The sequence below is a fragment of the Alligator sinensis genome, unplaced genomic scaffold (genome assembly GCF_000455745.1).
Source record: "Alligator sinensis unplaced genomic scaffold, ASM45574v1 scaffold35_1, whole genome shotgun sequence".
Taxonomy (NCBI): Eukaryota; Metazoa; Chordata; order Crocodylia; family Alligatoridae; genus Alligator; species Alligator sinensis.
Genome location: NW_005842340.1, coordinates 1412502 through 1433286, shown reverse-complemented (window position 1 = coordinate 1433286; position 20785 = coordinate 1412502). Strand labels below are relative to the sequence as shown.

At 42.5% G+C, this 20785-nt stretch overlaps 1 protein-coding gene across 1 annotated transcript in view; it reads left to right on the top strand.

Moving 5' to 3' along the window:
• Positions 1-20778, top strand: part of LOC102381240 (fatty acyl-CoA reductase 1-like) — a 118092-nt gene extending 97314 nt beyond the window's left edge. Inside the window, exons 8-11 of the mRNA XM_006028775.3 lie at positions 9606-9777; positions 13556-13685; positions 15764-15891; positions 17159-20778. Of these exons, the coding sequence (XP_006028837.1) occupies positions 9606-9777; positions 13556-13685; positions 15764-15891; positions 17159-17321 (593 nt within the window). The 3' untranslated portion in view covers positions 17322-20778. The remainder of the gene's footprint in view (positions 1-9605; positions 9778-13555; positions 13686-15763; positions 15892-17158) is intronic.
• Positions 20779-20785: the final 7 nt, after the last annotated feature.

Sequence of the window (20785 nt, the reverse complement as noted above, 5' to 3'; positions counted from 1 at the left end):
GATCGCTTCTGACTCCAGTGTCCACATCATTAATGAAGATGTTGAACAGTATGGGTCCAAGGACAGAGCCTTGGGGGACCCCACTGGTCACAGGACACCACGATGAGTGACTTCCATCGATTACTACCCTCTGGGTCCGACCCCGGAGCCAATTTTCCAGCCAGCGGATCGTGGAGGACCCAAGGCGACAATTGGCCAGTTTCTCCAAGAGGCGATCATGGGACACCAGATCGAAGGCTTTTTTGAAGTCAAGATATATGACATCAATCTCTTCTCCCTTGTCCAGGTGATAGGTCACCTGGTCGTAGAAGGAAATGAGATTGGTCAAGCAAGACCTACCCGCAACAAACCCGTGCTGGCTATCCCTTAAGATGTTGTCGTCGGCCAGTCCATTAAGGATGGCCTCTTTAATAAACTTTTCTAAGATCTTCCCCGGGATAGAAGTCAGGCTGATGGGCCTATAGTTAGCCGGATCCACTTTCCTCCCTTTCTTGAAGATAGGCACCACATTGGCCTTCTTCCAGTCTTCGGGCACTACACCAGAGCGCCAAGAGTTTTCAAAGATCCGTGCTAGAGGCTGGGCTATGATGCTCGCCCGCTCCTTGAGTACCCTGGGGTGAAGATTGTCAGGGCCAGCTGACTTGAAGGTATCCAGCTTCTCAAGATGTTCCTTCAGAAAGTCAGCATTAAGGGAGGGCAGGGGATCACCCTCACCCGGACTTCCCGGCCCTGTAGCGGGCATGGGCGTCCCATGGGACTGATGAAAGACTGACGCAAAGTACCTATTTAATAGGTTGGCTTTTTCCTGGGCGTCAGTTGTCAGTTGCCCCATCTGGCTCAGCAGGGGTCCAATGTTGCCCCTGCTTTTCCTCCGGCTCCCCACATATCTGAAAAAGGACTTTTTATTGTCCTTGATGCTCAAAGCTAGCTGGAGTTCAGTTGCAGCCTTGGCTTTCCTGGTCTGCTCCCTACAGGACCGGACCAGTGCAGAATAATCCTCCTTGGAGGTGACTCCCATCCTTTGTAGGCCTTTCTTTTTAGCCTTGCCCAGGGTCACCCCGTCTGCTTCAGGGATCTCAGTACTTTGAAACCTCACAACAACAATAGGAGATGGAAAAGTGGGAGTGGCAGTAACAGCGTGCCATGGACCAAATCAAGAATTCAGCACCGCCCAACCCACAGAGAAACACATGTCCAAGATAAAGTAGAGTCTGTCGATCTCAGCTAGGTCTTATCAGCCATCCTTGGACACACAGATAAGATAATCATGAAAGACGATCATCCTCAACTGCAAGGGATTGCCAAAGATATCAAATAAAAGTCATTAGGGAGTGGATGTCCTGAAATAAAATCAAACAAGCTCCTGAAATAATTTTGATGGGAAATTATGTGGTATTTGGCACAAATGGAGGAAAAGAGGCTGGACTTCCTGGCTGGACTACTGGAAAATTTAGTCAGTTTCCAGGACTTCTGAAAGCCAGATATTCTGTAATGACATTTAAAGTAGCAAATATAAAAGTGTCCTTGTAAAGCTAGACAAGGTCATAGCCTTTGTAATGCCTCCATTTGCCCTCTTGCTTTTCTGATTTATTTTCATCTTATTTTTACCAGTGAGAATGATGGTAAAGGAGTGCATTGTAACTGAAATCATCCCTCTGCAGCAGATGCTTGTCTTTCTGAGAGGATCAGCTCCATCCAGTCACATTCTGAGGCACAAAGCAAAGTTAGTGAGTGTGCAGTTCTTTGAAATGAGACTAAGAGCAGTACCCTCTCTGATTGACACTGGTGATCTCCCTCTGTGAGAATTCAGTCAGGCCATAGGTGGCCGTGCCTGTGCATAGGCCTTAAGGGGCAAGTAGGAGGTCAGCGGGGTGGAAAACAGGTTATTGCTCTGGGAGCATCAGGTCAGGCTCTGGGTTGGTAGAGTGGAGAGTATGGGACCAAGTTCCAGGGGAGCCAAGAGGAGAGATCTGAGAGATGGAATGGAACAAGCTTCCTCCAGAAGTGGTGCAAATTCCTGCCCTGGAAATCAAGAGGAGACTGGACTGTCACCTCGCTGGGGTCATCTGACCCCCAGTTGTCTTTCATGCCTAATGCAGAGGGCTGGACCTGATGATCTTCTGAGGTCCTTTCCAGCCTTATAGTCTGTGAATCTAGTCCAAGATGACACCAAGCTGGGGGGAGTATAACCTCATAAATCTGGATATCAAAAATCTGGAATTCTTGAAAATCTGGCACTTTTTTTATTTAAATAAACTATATCAGGGAGTACCAGCAGCCAGAGGGGGAAGCTTGCACATGGCAGCTCCCGCCACCATCCACCACCCTGCAGCTGCTGCTCTGTGTGCAGCCACTGTTCCTGGACCAGCTGCTGCTCTGGTTTCAGAAATCCAGAAAATTCACATTTCTGGTAGGTGCTCGGTCCTGAGCATGCCAGATTTATCAAGTTAGACTGTAGTAGATACACTGGAGGGTAGGGCTAGAATTCAGAGTGACCTAGAAAAATTGGAGGATAGGGCCTAGAGAAATCTCATGAGATTCAACAAAGACAAGCACAAAGTCCTGCACTTAGGATGGAAGAATCCCATGCACCAGTACAGGCTGGGGGCTGACTGGCTGGGCAGCATGCAAAAAAGTACCTAAGGGCTTACAGTGGACAATAAGCTGAATATGAGCCAACAATGCGCCTTTGTTGCCAAGAAGGCTAACAGCATACAGAGCTGCATTGGTAGGAGTGTTGCCAGCAGGTCAAGGGAAGTGATTATTCCCCTCTATTTGGCACTGGTGAAGCCATGTCTGGAGTACTGTGTTAAGTTTTGGGCCCCCACTACAGAAAGGATGTGGACCTTTCTGTGTGGATGTGGAGAGAATCCAGTGGAGGACAATGAAAATGGTGAGAGGGCTGGGGCACATGGTTTATGAGGAAAGACTGAGGGAACTGGGCTTATTTAGTCTAGAGAAGAGAAGATTGAGAGGGGATTTAATAGCAGCCTTCCATTACCTGAACGGTGGTTTCAAAGAGGATGGAGCCACATTGTTCACAGTGGTGGCTGATGACAGAACAAGGAGCAACAGTCTCAAGTTGCAGCAAGGGAAGTTTAGGTTAGCTATTAGGAATAATTTTCTCACTAGGAGGGTAATAAAACACCGGAACAGGTTACTCAGAGAGGTTATGGACTCCCCATCTTTGGAGGTTTTTAAGACTTGACTAGACAGCTTTGGCTGGGATGATCTAATTGGGGATGGACCTGCTTTGAGCAGGGGGTTGGACTAGATGACCTCCTGATGTCCCTTCCAACCCTAATTTTCTGATTCTCTGAAAACCAAGGTTAGAAGCTGGGGTGCCAAGTTCCAGGGAAGAGCTCAGATCAGGGTCAAAGCAGCCAAGCCAAGTCAGGATGCCAGGTAAACCAGAGAATAGGGCCAGCACCAAGATTCAGGGGAGATCCAAGATCAGGGTTAGGCAAAACTCAAGTCAGAAGTTGGGAGAGCAGTGAACATGGGGCTTGTCAAAACAGACTGAGGCTGCAGATGTGTTTAAGAGGAGCCAGTCTGACTGCAGAGAACTGGGGCAATCTCTTTAGCCAGGAATGAGGGGAAGGTGTGGTAACTCAAGCTAGGCCTGCTTGATAAGAGTCCCTGACACGCTCTAGTGCACAGAATTCCCATTGAGATCACTAGGAGTGTGAGGAGTGTGCCAGGAGATGAGTGCAGAACACTGAATGGAAATTTGCAGTGTAGATCTGAGAGCAGAGACCTGTATGGAATGAAGCTGTGGTACTTAAGAAGAAGTTTAGAATGGATTCACCACAGTAATAGATATGAATTACTGTGTAAAATCTTCAGAAGAAAGTACCCAGTGCCCAAATGGACCTTCTACCTTTTTCCTATTAATAAGAATACATGCATGCTTCTAAAACCACCAACATGCATGTCCTAACTTACTGAAATGATTGAAAGCTAATAGCTGGCATTTTCTGAAGGGTGACTTGAATCTAACATGGGGTGTCCTGAGTCAAAAAAGTTTGAGAATCATAAATGTATTAGGTTTGTATTGTATCCCAAGCCACAGGACATGAGGCATGTACTTCTAATAGATTCCTGCATTGTACAACCAGACCAGGAGGGCTAATCTGAATCCGCTGTGGAGAACAGTTAAAAGATCTCCCAGTAAGTCATTATTCAAAAGCAGGTAGTACTATCTACCATCAAAGTTGATTATCCTTCCCATTATAAGACCCCGTTGCATATAACTTGGCCAAACTTTAAGGGTTTGGTTGAGACTTTCAGGCAAAAGTTTGCCATGGGGCTGTTTTGGGGTTTTTGTTTGTTTGTTTGTTTTGTTTTTAATTTCAGCTAGAACAGTTCAGCAATGTCATTGGGGTTGCAGGGATGTGTGCGGAGCAGAATATGGCCCACTTATTAAACCAAATTCAGCTGTGAGATTAATTCAAGAATAGAGGCAATATATTCAGTGATTTTACTGCCTTTGAGGTGGGCGTCATTTTGCCATGATTGTAGAGAATCTCTGACATACAGTATAAATGGGATTGAATGAAGCCTGCAATTCTGTTGGCATTTTGTTTTTGAGACCAGTTGCATGTCTTTGGTGAGTTATATTTTCTTTTCACCAAATAGTTAAAGCAGTTCAAAGTAACCCCCTATAAATAGCAGACTGTGGGGATCCAAAGCTTCTATGTCTATGTTCAACCCTGGAAGAATTCCAGTTAAAGACAAATTTGGTCCATTCAATGTAACTGTTAAAGTAACCCCCAGACCCTTGGCCTAGTTCCACGGACCTGTGCTGATGGTAGCAGATGAAAATCTGGCATTGTTTTTCCTCACTTTTGGCCAAATTCTGTTCTACCAGTTCAAAGCCTTTACAGCAAACACAGATAAATAGAGGCACAATATCTTGAGGCTAATGCCTTTCCTCTAAACCCTTCCTTTAATTCTGTTCTTCCTTTGCTCCCTGTTTTGTTCTAAGGGCCTCCCAATACCTGAAAATTTACCAAAATACCTGTTTTAGAATTGGGAGGTGGGGGTTGGCAGAAGCCTCTATCTGGACAACACCATTTCAAATTATTTCCAGATGGGTTTTACCAGAAAAAAAAAATTCTCAAGTACACTTATTTTGGTAAATTTCCAGATGCAGACCAGCCTTGACTGTAAGATTGGCGCATGGCTTACGTTGTTGCTTAATTTCCTTTACACAATAACACCATACCTTGTAATATATAGCTGTGCCTTTATTATTAATTACTAGTAGTATAAGGCTGTGCCTGATAACTAGGCATTCACCTGAACTAATCTCAAAGCAGTTTGTTCTGCTTTGCTGCAATTTAGGTCCTGCCAATAAAATCAAAGTGGGTTAATCTTGCTGTCTGCAGTCTGCTTGGTATGTTCTGAAACTGCCAGTCAAAAGTAGTTTTTCAGGGTAAGCTGTAATATAGTTCTCACAGTGTGAACATAAATACATTTTGATTCAGCCAGTTTTCTCTTGATGAACTACCTGGGGCAGAATTAATTCTGATTCTGACCCACTGAAAGGTTAAAGGAATTATTCGGAACCAGGGTGCTATGGCCAAATTAGCATGGTTAGGTGTGCAAGCACCTACACAATTCACAAAATAAATCCAGAGATTTGAATAGGATCTCACAATGTCAAAACCATTCTGACCTGTCGTGGTCTTTCTGTGTCCTTTGCAACAGAATTGCCCTATTATTCTTCCACAGTCAAAAACATTAATGAAAGCTAGGTGCTGGCATTTTCTGAGGGGTGTTTTAAATCTAAAAATGTTGAGAACCACTGGCTTAGAGTGAATTTGAGAACTTGCTTTAGTTTAAGCAGTGGAAGAGGTCAGTAGGAGCAGTGAAAAAACTGTCAGCTGTAGGATTTCACCAAATCTGTTGGAGATGTATCTGTATCTCTGCCTCTGTTGTCTTATAATATCCAGAAAAAAATTGCATCATAAGAACATAATTAAGATTGCCAAATCAAGCACTCCCAAAAAATTAGGAACGTCCATAATTAATGCTGCATATGCAACTTTAATTTGCACTCCCTTTGCGCATTATGCTGCAGTTCTTCATTACAGGATTATGTGCTATTTTTTTCCCATAGGACTCCGTCCTCATTCAGTGCACAGAATAGCCCTGACACAGGGATGATTTGTAATGGTGTAATAAAGGAGGTTGTTTTTGTAGATGTGGGCACTAAATGAAGCAGGGTTGATGTGGGGGGAAAAATGATACATGCTCTAAATCCTCATCCACAAATCCTACGAAGGAATATGCAAAAAGGTATGTAGGCCTTCATTCTGTGAGTTATTCTATTTAGCTAAATCCCAATGGCTCTCAGTAGGCCATTGATTTAACTGGAGTTTTGGGTGTGCAGGTTTGTCCATATGGATTAATTAGCAGGATCTGGGCCACACATTGCATCCACAGCAAAGCCAAATATTTGAAAAATAATTTCTCTTTAACTGCCCTTCCAGTTTTGGATTCTGGATTTGCCCTTCAAAAGTTTTTTGAAAAATAGTTATGTCACCAAGAGTATCTTTCTGCCCTTCCTGTACTGATTTAAGTGCTGTTATCAACTCTTATCATAACAAAGGCATTCCATTTAAATTTCAGGGACCTTTAAATATGTTGTTTTAAAACATGTTTACAGTTGCAAGAATCTGCATGTAAATTCTGGCACTCAGCCGCTTTTGAAAATCTGATCCTAATGTCAGGTGCTGATCATATTTTGAAATCCTTAGGTATCCCATACAAACACACACATACTGGTACATGATGCATCAAAGCAGCCAGCTCCACAGAGTAAAGGTCATATTCTCACCTCTGTACAACTGGAGAAAAAGTTAAAATGAGTCTACAAAACTGAAAGAAGGAGCTGTGATCATAATGTAGCATAATTTATGCTAGATTATACAAGACAGCTTTTCCATGAATCACCCAGGCTCCTTTTATGAGATGTTAAGGTTGGTTTAACAGCCATTTGGGGTATTTATTGAAACAATACTGTCTCTATTCCTGCTTTTCCAAATTTTCTTTGGAGTTTAAGCATATGTCTCCCCTGATAAATGAGCTGTCCACATCAAGAAGTACTACACCGCACAGTGCTGCAGCTGTTTTGCTACAAGCATTAATTAGCAAATGCAAGGCAGGCATCACTGGTTTGTCCAAATTCTGTGAATTGTTTGTGATTTCAAATGACAAGGGATGCATTTTCTAAATAGAATGATTTTTTTTCCTTATCCTGGCTAAAAATGGCAAAATGGGAAAGGAGGAAAACCAAACAAGTGATTGCTCTGCTTCTAAAATAAATGCCTTCCCAGTCAGCTTGTGATTGAAACTTGGATTTGCAGCACATGAACATTTGGACTTGAATGAAAGCAGATGGAGCTGTTGTTTCCCAAACTTAGTGTTAGAACTTAGGTGGTGGCTCTGAAGTAATGAAAATGGCTTGGGCAAGAATAGTACATTCTCTGAAGAGAGCGTTTATTGAGTACAGTAATTTACAGTTTTAAGCGTAAGACAAAGGCACAACAGAAAACTTTGCCTATATTCAGAAATAAGAGGAACCGTGCATAAGTTTCACTTAGTCCCAAGTCAGAGTGTCTCCCTGCAGCTGGCCAGGCATTCAGGAGTCTCTTGAGTCCACAGTTCTTGGCAGGTGGGGCAAAGGTCCACAGTCTTCATTTTTGCTTGCTCTTTTATGGGTGATCTGCCCCCTTCTTTCCCCTCAGTCAACTTGACAATGGCATGTCTTTTGCCCCCTTCAGGATGTTTTCCTGGCCTGGTTTTCATCCCTTCATGATGTTTGTCTGTTCGTTCTATAGTGTCCCCATTTTCCCCAGGTTTTATCTTGTTTATGGTATGTATAGTGCTACTTACAGAGTACCTACTGCCCAATTAAGTAATTTGAAATCCAATCTGTTGTAGCCCCCTGCTTCCTCTGCTTTCATAGGTTATCTGCTTCCCACTTAAGCAGTCTGGTCTCCTTGCTTCTTTAGGTCACATAGGTTATCTATTCAACATCATTTCCTATCAGCTACAGAATTAAAGGGCCCAAAACTGTTGAGACTATGCCATGCATTTACCAACACTGTAAACATTTGCTGCAGATAGTATCAAAAATGGTCTCACAGCTCCAGGATGTCAGTGGCAGCAAATAAAATTTGGTGATTTTTCCATTGGGAAAGGAAGAGACTAAATAAACTCTGACTTAAATATTGGTGAATAGCTGAGGGTTTGTGTATAATTCTGGATTTAAAGAGTATCTTTAGAGAAATCTCTTGTCGGGAGTGTCGGAGCAGAAAATCCCAGTCTGATTCACGAGTGGTTGAATGGGGATAAATGAGCCTCATTATAATTTATTAAGTGTCAACAGAGTGTTGGGCCCTTTATAGAAGGCACAGAATTTATGGCACTTGCTCTCTGTGCCTTTGCATTGTGGCCGCTAAACACACTAGCCTCCTACTCCCGTGTTTCATTTATGTCTTTAATCATCAGAGTCTCAACTACATGGAGAAAATTTGTTTAGAACCGTGACCCAAGGAAGGGTACTTTTTGCTTGGAACCTTGTCTAACATCCTGCCCAACTATATCATTTGTCCAATAACAGATACCACCAAAAAATCCTTGCCTTTACAACTATGACTATTATATGAAAACTTCTCATCCCACATTCTTGCTTACCATAAAACATTCCAAAGTCGGATAAATGAGGGAGGGGGAAAGTGAGGAAGACAGAGGTGTGGCAACAGTTTGAGGTCTGAAACAGAGAAATATAATTTAAAGAATTCAGTTGAACATATGGTCAAACATTGTTTTTTAATATGCCCAGGTTTTCCAGAACTTTTAGGAAAATATTGTCCAGGTAAAGGTCTATTTTTTGAAGTAAAAAGAGCAAGGTTCTTCAAGCTTGTAAATACTGTAGCAGCCACTTTGTTACTCTCTTACCATGGAATGTATTACAGGCCATCATACCTAAATAGGCCCTAGAGTCTAGACTTATTCATAATGTTTGGGAGTGAAAGAACCAACCATAGGCTTCCAAGATCAGGCCACTGGGGCAGTAACAGCAGGGACTGCTCTGCCTTATACCCAACTGCAGAGGCCACCAGGATCATGGAGATGCATGACCCTTACACCAGGGGGGTCAGGAAAGGTGGCAGCAAAGTCTCTGCCATCTGAGGAACCCCCCCTATATAACAGGGCAGAGAATCTGCTCCCACCTGTTTTGCATGTGAGGTAAATGTCATTTCATTCTGATTTTTGAGTACCTATGGGTTATGAATAAAACGGAATTTGTTTCTTTATTGCATTACAAGCATAGACCATTAAGCTCAGTGGTGTTTGACATTTCCAAATGGCTACTAATCTTGAGTGCATTTAGATAGATGATTGTTCAGTTACAGAATTAGGAATCACTTTGTATCAGTCTTCTGTGAGGTTGAACACACTATGTTATAAAACTACTAACTGCTAAGATTCATTTACGCAGTTGAGGAATTGAAACACCACATGTTCATCATTGCATGTTCTCAATGTGAGGAAAGTCTAATTTAAAACATCTGTTCTCTCTTCTCTTACAGAATACCACGTCTTGTCCACCTTCAAAAGGAACCCCCTAGAACAGGTTTACAGAACACCCTGTGCTCAACTCACCTCAAACTACCTGATTAACCGGTACTGGATAGCAGTCAGCCATAAGGCTCCAGCCTTGATCTATGATCTGTACTTGAGACTAACCGGAAGAAAACCCAGGTGAGAAGATTCACTGCTCCAAGCATTATTACATCTTAAAGAGATCATGAAACTCTAAGCTCTTGCAACTGCTGTTGGGCTGCTTTTCTCAGAATATGTTAAAGATCTTAGTTATCTTCCCTTGTCTAGTACAGTACTTGAGGTGGCTACTCAGAAAGAACTGTACCCTCCACTCCTTTGCATCTACTCAGCCCCATATAGGGTTCCTGCTCCCTGGTATTCATGGATTTTTATAGTCAGCTTCTCAGTCATTCTCACTATTTGTGACCACCCTAAACTGCCAGGAGGAGGAAATTGGCTTATGCATGACTTTCCTTCCATTCCAGCTGTGAGAGTTCCCAAAGGAAAACCAGGTCAACCACTAAATGATACATCTGGGTAGACCATCTTTTACTTTCATTGCTTATGTTTAGGGCCAGTTTTATTGTCCTATACGTTGCAGCTTGCTCGCCCTATCCTAGCACTCATAAAACTGTATCATTGCACAAGGACCCAAGGCTTTGTGCTTTTCAGTAGCTACAATAAATTATTTGTCTTGTGGGTTCAGCTGGTCCAGGTAGCTGAAAGAAGGAATGGTGCTATGAGCTTCTGAGTGTGAATAAGCTTTACGTGGCATTTAAAAGGAAAGTTTACATGGATAGTTATCTGAGCCTTGACATTGTTGTGACTAAAGAAATGAGGGCATCTGTCACCCAGGAGAATCCTACTGTAAATAATATAACTCAGCCTCTTTCCTGCTTGTTGCTGGTTTAGCAATCACAAAAGGAAATGGAATTATTAAAATGTGCTAATTACCGTGGTCTATGACAGCCATTTTGTGCCACATCAACAGCTAAAAGCAGCTGTAAAGCTGGCTTTGTTGACCTTCTGTACAGAATTTCCAGGATGGTGTACACGTCCCCTTCTAGTCTCCTCCCCTTCTCCAACACCACTGCCCCCATCTCCTAGGACAAAGAACATGGGTATGGGGCATAGGCAATTATCCCCAGATGCAAAGCAGCCCCTAACAAGTGTAAAAAAAAAAAAAAAAAAAAAAACCAACTAGGCCTAGGTTATGGGAATCCAGAAGGCCTCTAGATAAGCAGTGAGCAACCTTTTAAGGCTACTGCATGCCCAGACTTACCCAGTTTGTATCAGAGGCAGGGGGGGGGATGTGCAGCCACTGCTACTACTTTTCCTAGCAGCGGCGTAAGGAAAGGGCCCACAGCCAGTGCTTTTCCTGTAGTGGCATGGGAAGAGCAACTGTAGTTGGAGCCCCTTACTACTAAATGCTGTCAATGCCCCATGTCCATGGACCAGAAAATGGATGCAGCCCATGGGTTATAGATTCCCAGCCCCTGCCCTAAACTCCACTGAAATACAAAAAAGCATGGTATGTGCTCAGTCTTATTATTGCTGCTGTTACATCCCTCTCCAGAAAAAATATTATCATTGGCATCAGACACAAATTTTAATTTCAAATGCAATTCAGAATTCTCTCCTGCTGAGAAGTCTCCCACCTTCTGGACCTGTATATCTCTGAGCTAAGCAAAAAGGGCTCAATGCTGTGTTTAAGGTTTTAGCAAATTGTTGTTTCTCTCTTTTTATAATTCCCTTTCTACTTATAAGGCTGTAAAATACTTATTCAGGTATGTTAGTAATATAGTAGACACCAAGCAGGTTCACATCTCGTTTTGCTCTCCTGCTACCTGAAAAACAGGTCTTCAAGGTTCATATCCCTGAGAGACGGTACATTCTGAACAGCATAGTTATTAAAGATAAGGTGAATCTGCCACAGCTGTCAGACTGCGAGGAATGACTTAGCAGTCTCTGGTTAAGTCCCTGTGGACAGGTGTTCACAAAACAAAATCCAGAATCAGAGTTGGTGCCCTTTTCGACACCTTCAGCAGATGTCAAAGACTAAAGAATTGTGTGGACTAACCAGTTCTTCATGTTCTAGATGTAAAGTTGAGATGGTAAAAATGTTCTGAGGATGCCCTTGCTACTGCTCTCAAGATCTCTGTAGTGCTTAATTGTCAGTGAGGGGCATCTCCAGTGTGTCCTCACTTCCCCAGTTGTGGGTTTGGAGTGTCTAAGTTCATAGACATGCCTAATAGGTGGACTAGAATCTGAGTCTCTCTGTTTTGCTTGGTGGCAGCCACAATGCATGAATAGAGAAAGCCAAGTGGACCCAGCTCTCAGCCTTTTGTATTAGTTTTCACAAATGGTATAGCCACTCTTTGGCCAATTCAGCATACTTCTCTTGAAAGGCAGTTCTGCTTTTCAGCTTATTAATATATCCCTTTATTTTCCCCGTAATCCCCTTGAGGTAAAGAGGGGGGGACATAGATGCTCCTGAATCTGACTGAGCACCTATTTGTTGATTACAGCAGCCTTGAAAACATTTGTCTCCCAAAGTCCATCTGTCTAATCAACTACTTGTAAAGTGTTTCTGTCCTCACCGGTAGCCTAATAAGAGGAGGGCAAGCAGGGCACCAGCCCCAGGTGCTGAATTAGAGGAGAAGCCATTGTGGCACTTCACACCTAATAGTCCATGCCATGGTAGCAGGAGAGGCAACAACCATAAGTGGGCACTTTCCTGCAGTAGTAGCAGCCAGGGACTATGTCCCCAGGGCAAATAAGACTGACCCCCCGCCCATCCCACACATACACACTCTCTCTCTGGTGTTCAGCACAACCACCATCACCACATGACTCTTTGGCAGGGCTTTGCCCAGGGCACAAAACTTGCTGGTTTTGCCTCAGATTCTCGTGGTGACGAACACATGGTGATGTCCCTGCAAGGTGGAAAACTGCTGTTGTCTCCCTATTGTACATAGAGGAGGCAGAAAGACGAAATGATAAATGGAACCCAGAGCAGAGCCCTGAACTTGGGTTTCCGAAGTCCTAAGCCAACACTGCAAACACTGAACTGTCTTTCTCCCCTGCTGAGTTAGCCTTCCCTGAGAAAGGGGTTTGGGTACCTTCAGACACATAATAGTTACAGTTGCATGAAACCCCCAGTGCCCAAGCACTTGATTGACAATGTCCTAGTACCAGGCCCATCCCATCTAAGAACAGAAGCACAGATTAGAGAACTGAAACTGTTCAAAAGTACTACCACATGTTATAAGGAGAGGAGCTACCTTCAAGGGGCTGTCTGCATTGTCCCTGTGACACACCATGGAGTGCTATCATGAACTAGTCCCTACCTATTCACTTTGGTGTGGTATGAGCCATGTTCTGGAAAGGAGGCAGTGTAATCACCTGAGCATGTACCCAGTTCCAGTCTTAGGCTCTCTGTCTTTAGTGTGTTGCTTGGTAATGCTCATAGTAGCTCCCTGAGGGGGCTGCATTGCCTTCAGTGGTCAGAGTATGCTTCACAGCAGTAAACTAGCATGCATACAGCACAGAGGCAGTGTAGATGTGCCATTAGAAAATACAGGTATAATACACGTATATGTGGCCTATTGTCCAGAGTGAAGAGGGAATAGACACAATCCTTCTCCTGAGAATGAACCTCCTTTAAGTCAACAGTGATCTATGCAAGTGCAAAGATCTATCCCTGAGGATAGAGGATCAGGGCCTCAGCTAGAATCGGTACTGGCCTGCTGAAGAGAGATGCTGCTGCTGCATGCCTGAACCCAAAGCCCATATTCATTTTGCCTGGGAAAAACAATGTAATGTGAGGAGCCAAGGAGCTGCTTGTTGCTTAGAGTCAGGTCAGCCTGCACAGAACTCCAGTTTTCAAATAAGGACAAACTCCCTGCATGTTTCTGATGTTCCCATTGTCTTTCAGGATGATGAAGATCCTTGATAGGCTGCACAAGAATCTGATGCTTCTGGAATATTTCACCACTCAGTCTTGGGAATGGTCCTCAGATAACATGAACATGTTAATGGGACAGCTCAGTCCAGAGGACAAGAAAGTAAGCATATTGTATTACTTGTATGGATAATGTGCTTGCCTTCTCAAGTTTTGTTCATGTCCAGTTTCCCAGGCTGTTCCAGCTGGTGCATGGTTAGTCTTTCAAACAGCATGTTCTCTGGATCCCCAGTATTCAAATCTGCCATGAATGAAACAGAAATAATTTGGTATTCCACCCCCAGTGTTTTTTAACTAGACTCACAAGAACCTTAGCTATAGTGTAGGAGGAGGATGTTTCCTTCACTGTTGTTTGAGAGAGGCAGATGGATTGCTAAATCCCTAAAAAATGTTTTTTTCGTTCTATAAGCATTTTGAAAAAATATTAAAGGAATTCTCGGGTTGTCTGTATTCCCAGGCCAAAAGACATGTTTCCAGAGAGTGCAAACTAGAATAAATTATAGGTCCCTTGAGATTTCTGTCTTTGGTGGTCTACTCTTTCATGCAGCAGCAGCTTAGAATAGTCTCACTGAATCCCTTCCACATTGGAAAGGTGATCACATGGACAAATGCTCTAGAAAAACAAGGATGCCAGAAGCACAGTGCTAATGGTAATGAGAAAAACTGTAAGATCCATTTTCAAAGTACTTTCGCTGTCCACAGCCAACCAGGTTCTGCTTCAGTGTTCCCTTGTACAGTAGCTCTTCTGTGCCTTATTTTCTCAGTCATGTTGAGGTAATGTTGTTGCCATGATGGTCCAGGAAATATGTGGGAGGCAAGAATTCTTGTGGGTGCTGTCTTTTATTGGACCAACCATTTATTTCCACTTGAAGCATAATCCTGGTATCATGACCAAACAGTCTTAGTCTTGTTACTTATAACATTCCCACAGATACTCCCACTGTAGGAGTTAGAGTATTCTTAAGCCAAGCACTCTCTACAGAGGGGCAGCAAATTGCAGTTGCAGCTAACGATGCTGACAGCTAACAGTAGATACTCAAGTCAGCTGTAACCTCGCTAACTTCCACACTGCTAGCAATGTATAGAATTAGTGCAGACTAATGACTCTCTGGGTATGTTTTGCACTGAGCTTTATGCCACTATGGAACTCAAGCTAGATAGTTTAGAGCAAGCTCAGGCAGGTCTATGTGAGCTGCAGTCACTTTAGTCATTGCAGGATAGATGCGTGATGATAAACTTCCCATTTTCCATGGCTATATACACCATTCTCTTCTGGCTCACTGCTGGCCTAATGCCATAGTTCTTGAATTGATCCAAAAGCAGGTAGTAAGATGCGTGGGTGAAGTCTTTTTTCTTTTTTTTTTTTTTCCACACTGCCCTTTAAAATAGTGGAAGCAGTTTGTTGATCCTGTTGTCTGTGCATTAAAAACCTGAGCAGAATGAACAGTCACCTCCCTCTGTTGTTCACTCATTACATTGTTTCTTTACTGTGCTAGGCCTTCAATCCTTTGAGAGCATTGCTGATACCTTTCCCATTTGAAATTTTGATGCATGAAACTAAACAGAGCCATTAGTACTGAAATGAGACAAATCAATGCCAAGCAACTAAGTAAACTGTTTCTTGGATTTTTCTTGCTGCAGACACCAAAGATAATGTAACTCTCCTCAGCTTAGTTATTTATGCAGAAGGACCTGTTGATTCTGATCCCGGTCCATTTATTTCCACTTGAAGCATAATCCTGGTATGACACCAGAGAACTCAAGGGACATTTTTGGATGAACCATCAACACACTGTCTCTTGTAACATGATTGCACTTTTCTTTAGTGACACTGAGCATCCAAATGGCCACTCACAAGGACGTAAGCAGGAAATAGAGATCAGATTAATAGAATAACATATCTCTCTTTGTCCTTGTCCAAATACCTATCTGTTTAAAATGAGTAAAATGCTATTTGAAGTAGAGGCCAGTAAGTAATAAACACTTATATGGAAAAGTTCAAGTAAGATTTTTTCAGTGCATGTTACTTCCTTTGAATCTTGTGGCTTTGAAAACATGAGATACTAGCTTTGTTCAGAGAAGAGTTCAAAGCAGAATCAGCATCTCAAGTTGTACAGCCTGTTCTTTTTCTGAAAAATCTAGCCGTGGTATTTAATTATTTCTTTTTCTCTTTAATTTTAGCTGTACAACTTTGATATTCGCCAGCTGCATTGGTCAGAATACATTGAAAACTACTGCCTGGGTGCTAAGAAATATTTACTGAATGAAGACATGTCTGGGATTCCTGCAGCAAAACAGCACTTAAGAAAGTAAGTCATAGCCAGTGAAAAATGAACAGCTGCTCTCTGTCGATTCATTTGGATGTATATAGGAGCTTGCAAGGCAAAGCATTGCAGTTTAAGTCCAAGGCTCCAAGTAAAGATGTATACCCAACTCATCTTTTCCAGACCACTTTCATACACAGGCAGAAAAGGAAACATGAAAGAGAGATGGAGGCATTTTCACTGAAAGTTGGTAAAGTACCTTTCGGGGAATTGTGCTTTGCACTCTGAAAAATGCTAGAGATGTAAACCAGGCTGTTGTCATCACTGGGATGTCACACACTTTCTTAGTTTCTGGAGTAATTTTTTTAAATGTATAATTTCAATTCCTAGGCGCTTCTATAATTCATGCAAGAGTGTATAAGCTGCATAAAGGCTTAATGGATAGCACAATCTCCATCACTATCCTTACATTCCAAATTATAGAAACAAACCATGTGCACACCCAAATCTAGTCAGGTTTGGTCATGGGTTATTTTGCACTCATCCCACTCCTCTCCATACTCAGACACTGGCAGATAAGGTGTGTGTAGGACTAGAGTATCTGTATCCAAAGAGAAGGAGATAGTATGTAATTGGTACCCTGATGGCAAGTTAGCCTACACCATCTCACGGTCTAGTTTAATGCCTTTTACATATGAAATGAACACCGACTATAAAAAGAAAGAACCCTGCAGAGCCCTGAAAGTGAGGGTACCACTGAGGCTGATGAGCAGGTGCCCAACATGTTTTGTCAGTTTTCTCAAGGAAGGAGGAGCAAGCCCACTACCAAGCCAATTTATCAACTCATACACATGCTCACAGGCCAGTCACCAAAGCTCATGGTTAATGGTATCAAGCCCTGTCAACACATCCAATTAAATCATGGGCAATAAGCCATATCTTAGGTGATAACTTAGAAATCAATTACCAGCATCTATTCAGTATCTTTTCTTGATCTGAAATCAGAATGTATGGAAATACACAAAGACCTGGTGCCCACACATGTGGGTCAGTCGCTCACATTCCTCTCTCCATGTCATTTATAACTTCAGTGCAGGGTTGTTCCAGAGGAAGGGGGGAACAAAAGATAGACATGTATTTAGGCATGACCAGTCTCACTGATGTAGAGAAATTGTTTTACATAACATTTCTTTCAAAGAGTTCTGCAGTTCAGAAAAGCCTATTTAACTTGGATCCAAAGCAGTTGAGCCTGCACTGAGATAATTTGTTGGTTAATTGTGGTTCTTAAGCGTGCTTCTCTTTGGTTTGCCAGGCTAAGGAACATCCGGTATGTGTTCAACACCACCCTCCTCGTGATCATCTGGCGGATTTTCATTGCGAGGTCGCAGATGGCTCGGAACATCTGGTACTTTGTGGTGAGCCTCTGCTACAAGTTCCTTTCCTACTTCAGGGCATCCAGCACCCTCAGGCATTGAAATGGTCAGTCAACAGCCAGCCTCTTTCAGAAGAACCTTCATCTCCTCTAAACAGCAACTGTGGGCATCTGGGCTTGAAAGTAGCAGGGAATTCATCAATACCAACAGCAGCCTGCAGTTAATATGCACCATTGTTCTCTCACCATTATCTTTTTACTAGTGCTTTAACATGTAATGGTCTTTCCTCCATAGGATCAGGCTAATTTTAAAGCCATAACTGAAGCTTTATGCACAGGTCATTCTGGGATCTGTCCAATTCTGATGTGCAAGAGTACGGATTAACCAAAGTCGCTGTCTTCCCATCCGTAGCCTAGAGCTAAGTCTCTCTCACCCTCACCTCCCTTCTTAATATATCTATGTTTAAAGGCAAACACTTTTGGGAAGTTCTATGGTAAGACAAAGAACTCTCAAAGAAATCAGTCATACAGAGGATTTCTTTATAAGGTATTCACCAATTCTCAGTGAACAAGGCCAAATGGGCCCCATACCTTATTGGAAAATGTGATTCTACATTTTCAATCACCAAAAACAAAGGAAAATAAGGGAAAACAAGTGTCATGGCTAAGTGGTGAAGGTGGTTTTGATTTCCATCTTGTTGCTGTGAAGGACTGATACTTTCAAGCCCTGATTGAAGAAATGCACAGAAAACCATGTACCCTTTTTAACTGCACTAATACATGCAAGCTACTTTCTTATGGAGCAGCCTTAGTTTCATTATAGCTGAGGTTGCAATCTAGTTTCAATGTAAAAAACAAATCAAAACAACCTGGTTTTTCACCTCTCTAACTTGGGCTTGGAAAATTTGCTTAGCCTTAAAATTGCTCTATTTACTCTGAAGACAAAAGGAGAAGACTTCTGCAAAGATTGAAGAAAAATTGTCAAGCTGTTTTTGAGGTATATTGTCATTAAAGCTTACCTTGACTTACAGCTTTGACTTTTGTGTAACATTTCTTTATCTCCCTCTAGCTCAAAAACAGCTTGTTACTACCCTTCAAGCTTTCCATACAGCTAAATCTCTCCAGCTAAATCTCCTTGAAAAATTAAACACTGGCAATGTTGATGGAAGTGGAATTAAACAGTTAATAACAGTACCTATTAATCATATCAACCTGCTTCTGCTCTCCACTGATGTCACAGTGGTGGTTACAGGCCCAAAATCCCATTTTCATTGATGACATTTGGAGTTATTTGTCATTGACTTCTGTGAAGATTGCATACCCTGTGTATGAAAATATTACAAGATTTCAGTTAGAAGGAGTCTAAGGGCTTCTTGTAGAGCCTGATATCTAAGAGCGATTCCCATTTAATGCAAGTGCCAGAGGCCAGCAGTTTTGGAACTGTGAAACCAAGATTATAGTGCGTGCTTTGCAAGTGTGAGTGGTTTATTGGGTAGAGATGCTGGCTTCTTCAGCCCTACTGATCCAATTAGGGTCCCATTAAAAGGCTGATTTTGTAGGTCCAAAACAGACAAGTTGGCATTCTATCATGTTTTTAAAGCGTTAAATGTAATTGATTTAACAGGAATTATAACTGGAACCATATCTTTACATTTTGATTAAATTCCCTATCTACTTTTTTAAGCTTTAAAGGACTTTGCTTCCTTTCGTCTTCCAACAAAGTAGCGTTCTACCACAAAATTTGATGCAAAAGGCTGTTTTCAAGGCCAAAAACAGTAAAACATTTGAAAACTAGATCCGTTAACAACAATGAAGGCAACAAAGTTAAAACAATAATAACGGGGAATATTTGGGGCTCCAACTTCCCAGCTGGTCCAGACTTCTTTCTAAAAAGTCAAAGGAACTCATAAAGTGACTCCTGCTTCTGGACCCATTTTCTAGATCATTGGATGTTTTTACACATGTGGAGTGGGGGTGGGGGGAAAGGACATTTTAATTAGAGCGACACTGAGAGCCACTCTAATTAAAGCATCTAGAGCATCTCCTGTATCAGCGTCCCCATGCTTCACAATGGCCACAGGGGCGCTTTATCTAAGGCTTGTTGAACAACCTTTAGATGAAGTGCTCCCACCACCATTTTGAAGCGTGGGGACACTGATACATGAGACGCAGAGGCTGGCTGGAGCACAGCAAGTGCCCCTGCCACCATTTTTAAGTGCGGGGACACTGGTACATGAGACATGGTGGCACTTTAATTACAGCGGCTCTCGGAGCTGCTCTAAGTAAAGCACTGCCCCCAACCAGCCTCCGAGCACGTGTAAAGGTACCCTCAGTGACTAAGTTTAAGCAAGTTGCCACAGGATGCTTATGGTAGAGCCCAGCTCTCCGAAATGGAGCTAGACGTTTCCCATGAGGCATCTCGTTTTAAATCTGTGAACCTAGTTCGCTCTATATCTGAAGCTTTCTTATCTGTTACCCACTTCTTTTTTCAGATGGGGTAAGAAAGTCGCAGAGAGGTTAAGTACTATGCAGGGCTCTGCAGGACTCCTTCATTAGCTAGTCTCACTGCTGTTCTTTGATGAGTTGATAACCCATCTGTCCCCTGCATGTAAAACATATTATCTTCAAGTACTAACGCAAAATACAAATGAAAAGCTAAAAATAAAAAAAGAATACCAGAGCCACTGAAAACAAAAACTTAGTTTAAAAAACAAAACCTTACCAATGCTAATTAGCATCAATAAATTACAAAACCCAAGCACTTAAAGGAAGCAAATGATTAAGGAAACCATAAACTTTATGCTACCTAGATAACAGGCAAATCAGGCTCCAATCCTACAATTACATGCACAAGGACAGGCCACTGAGGTCACTGGGTCTCTGCAAGATCTGATTGAAAGATGTAGGCCTTATTGTTGGGCTCCAAGTTAGGCTTTTCGCCACACTCCATTTCTTCTGATCAGACCTTCTTATGGTCTCTCCAGGATACTTACATGGTTTGTGTCCTTCCCAGCAATGTGTCTCTGTACGTCTTGATGTTTTCCCAGCACTGAGTTGAAGGTTTTATTCAGGGTGCTGTTTTAATTTTTAAAGGTTTTAATTTTTAGAGACCCCTCAATATTTTAACAAAGGTAACAATAGCAAAACAGATCCTTGTCCTTGAATTGACCCCTCTTCATTTTTAAGCATGCTTCAAACACAGACCTTTGATCACCTTCTATGTGGCAAACCACAGCCAGCCCTGCAGTCTTCTTTTCATGCCTGAGGAACTCAGCAGCTGGCACTTGAGCTGTGCTGCCTTTCCCAAGTGAAGGGCTATATTGCTCATATCTGCTAGACCTGAGTGTACATATGGAGAGACTTGGACCTTTCATCCAAGCTTTCATGCATCTCCAGAACTCTTCTACTTACTATCTGGACCACAGAAAGGTCTTGGAGAAGCTCAGCAAATAGGACTCTGGCAGTGATGTTTTGAGAGTTGAGACTCTGTGACTTTACTCTGCTCCCTAACATTTTCTCCCAGTGAACTCAAAACCCCAGAAATAATATCTAAGAAAAATCAGCAGG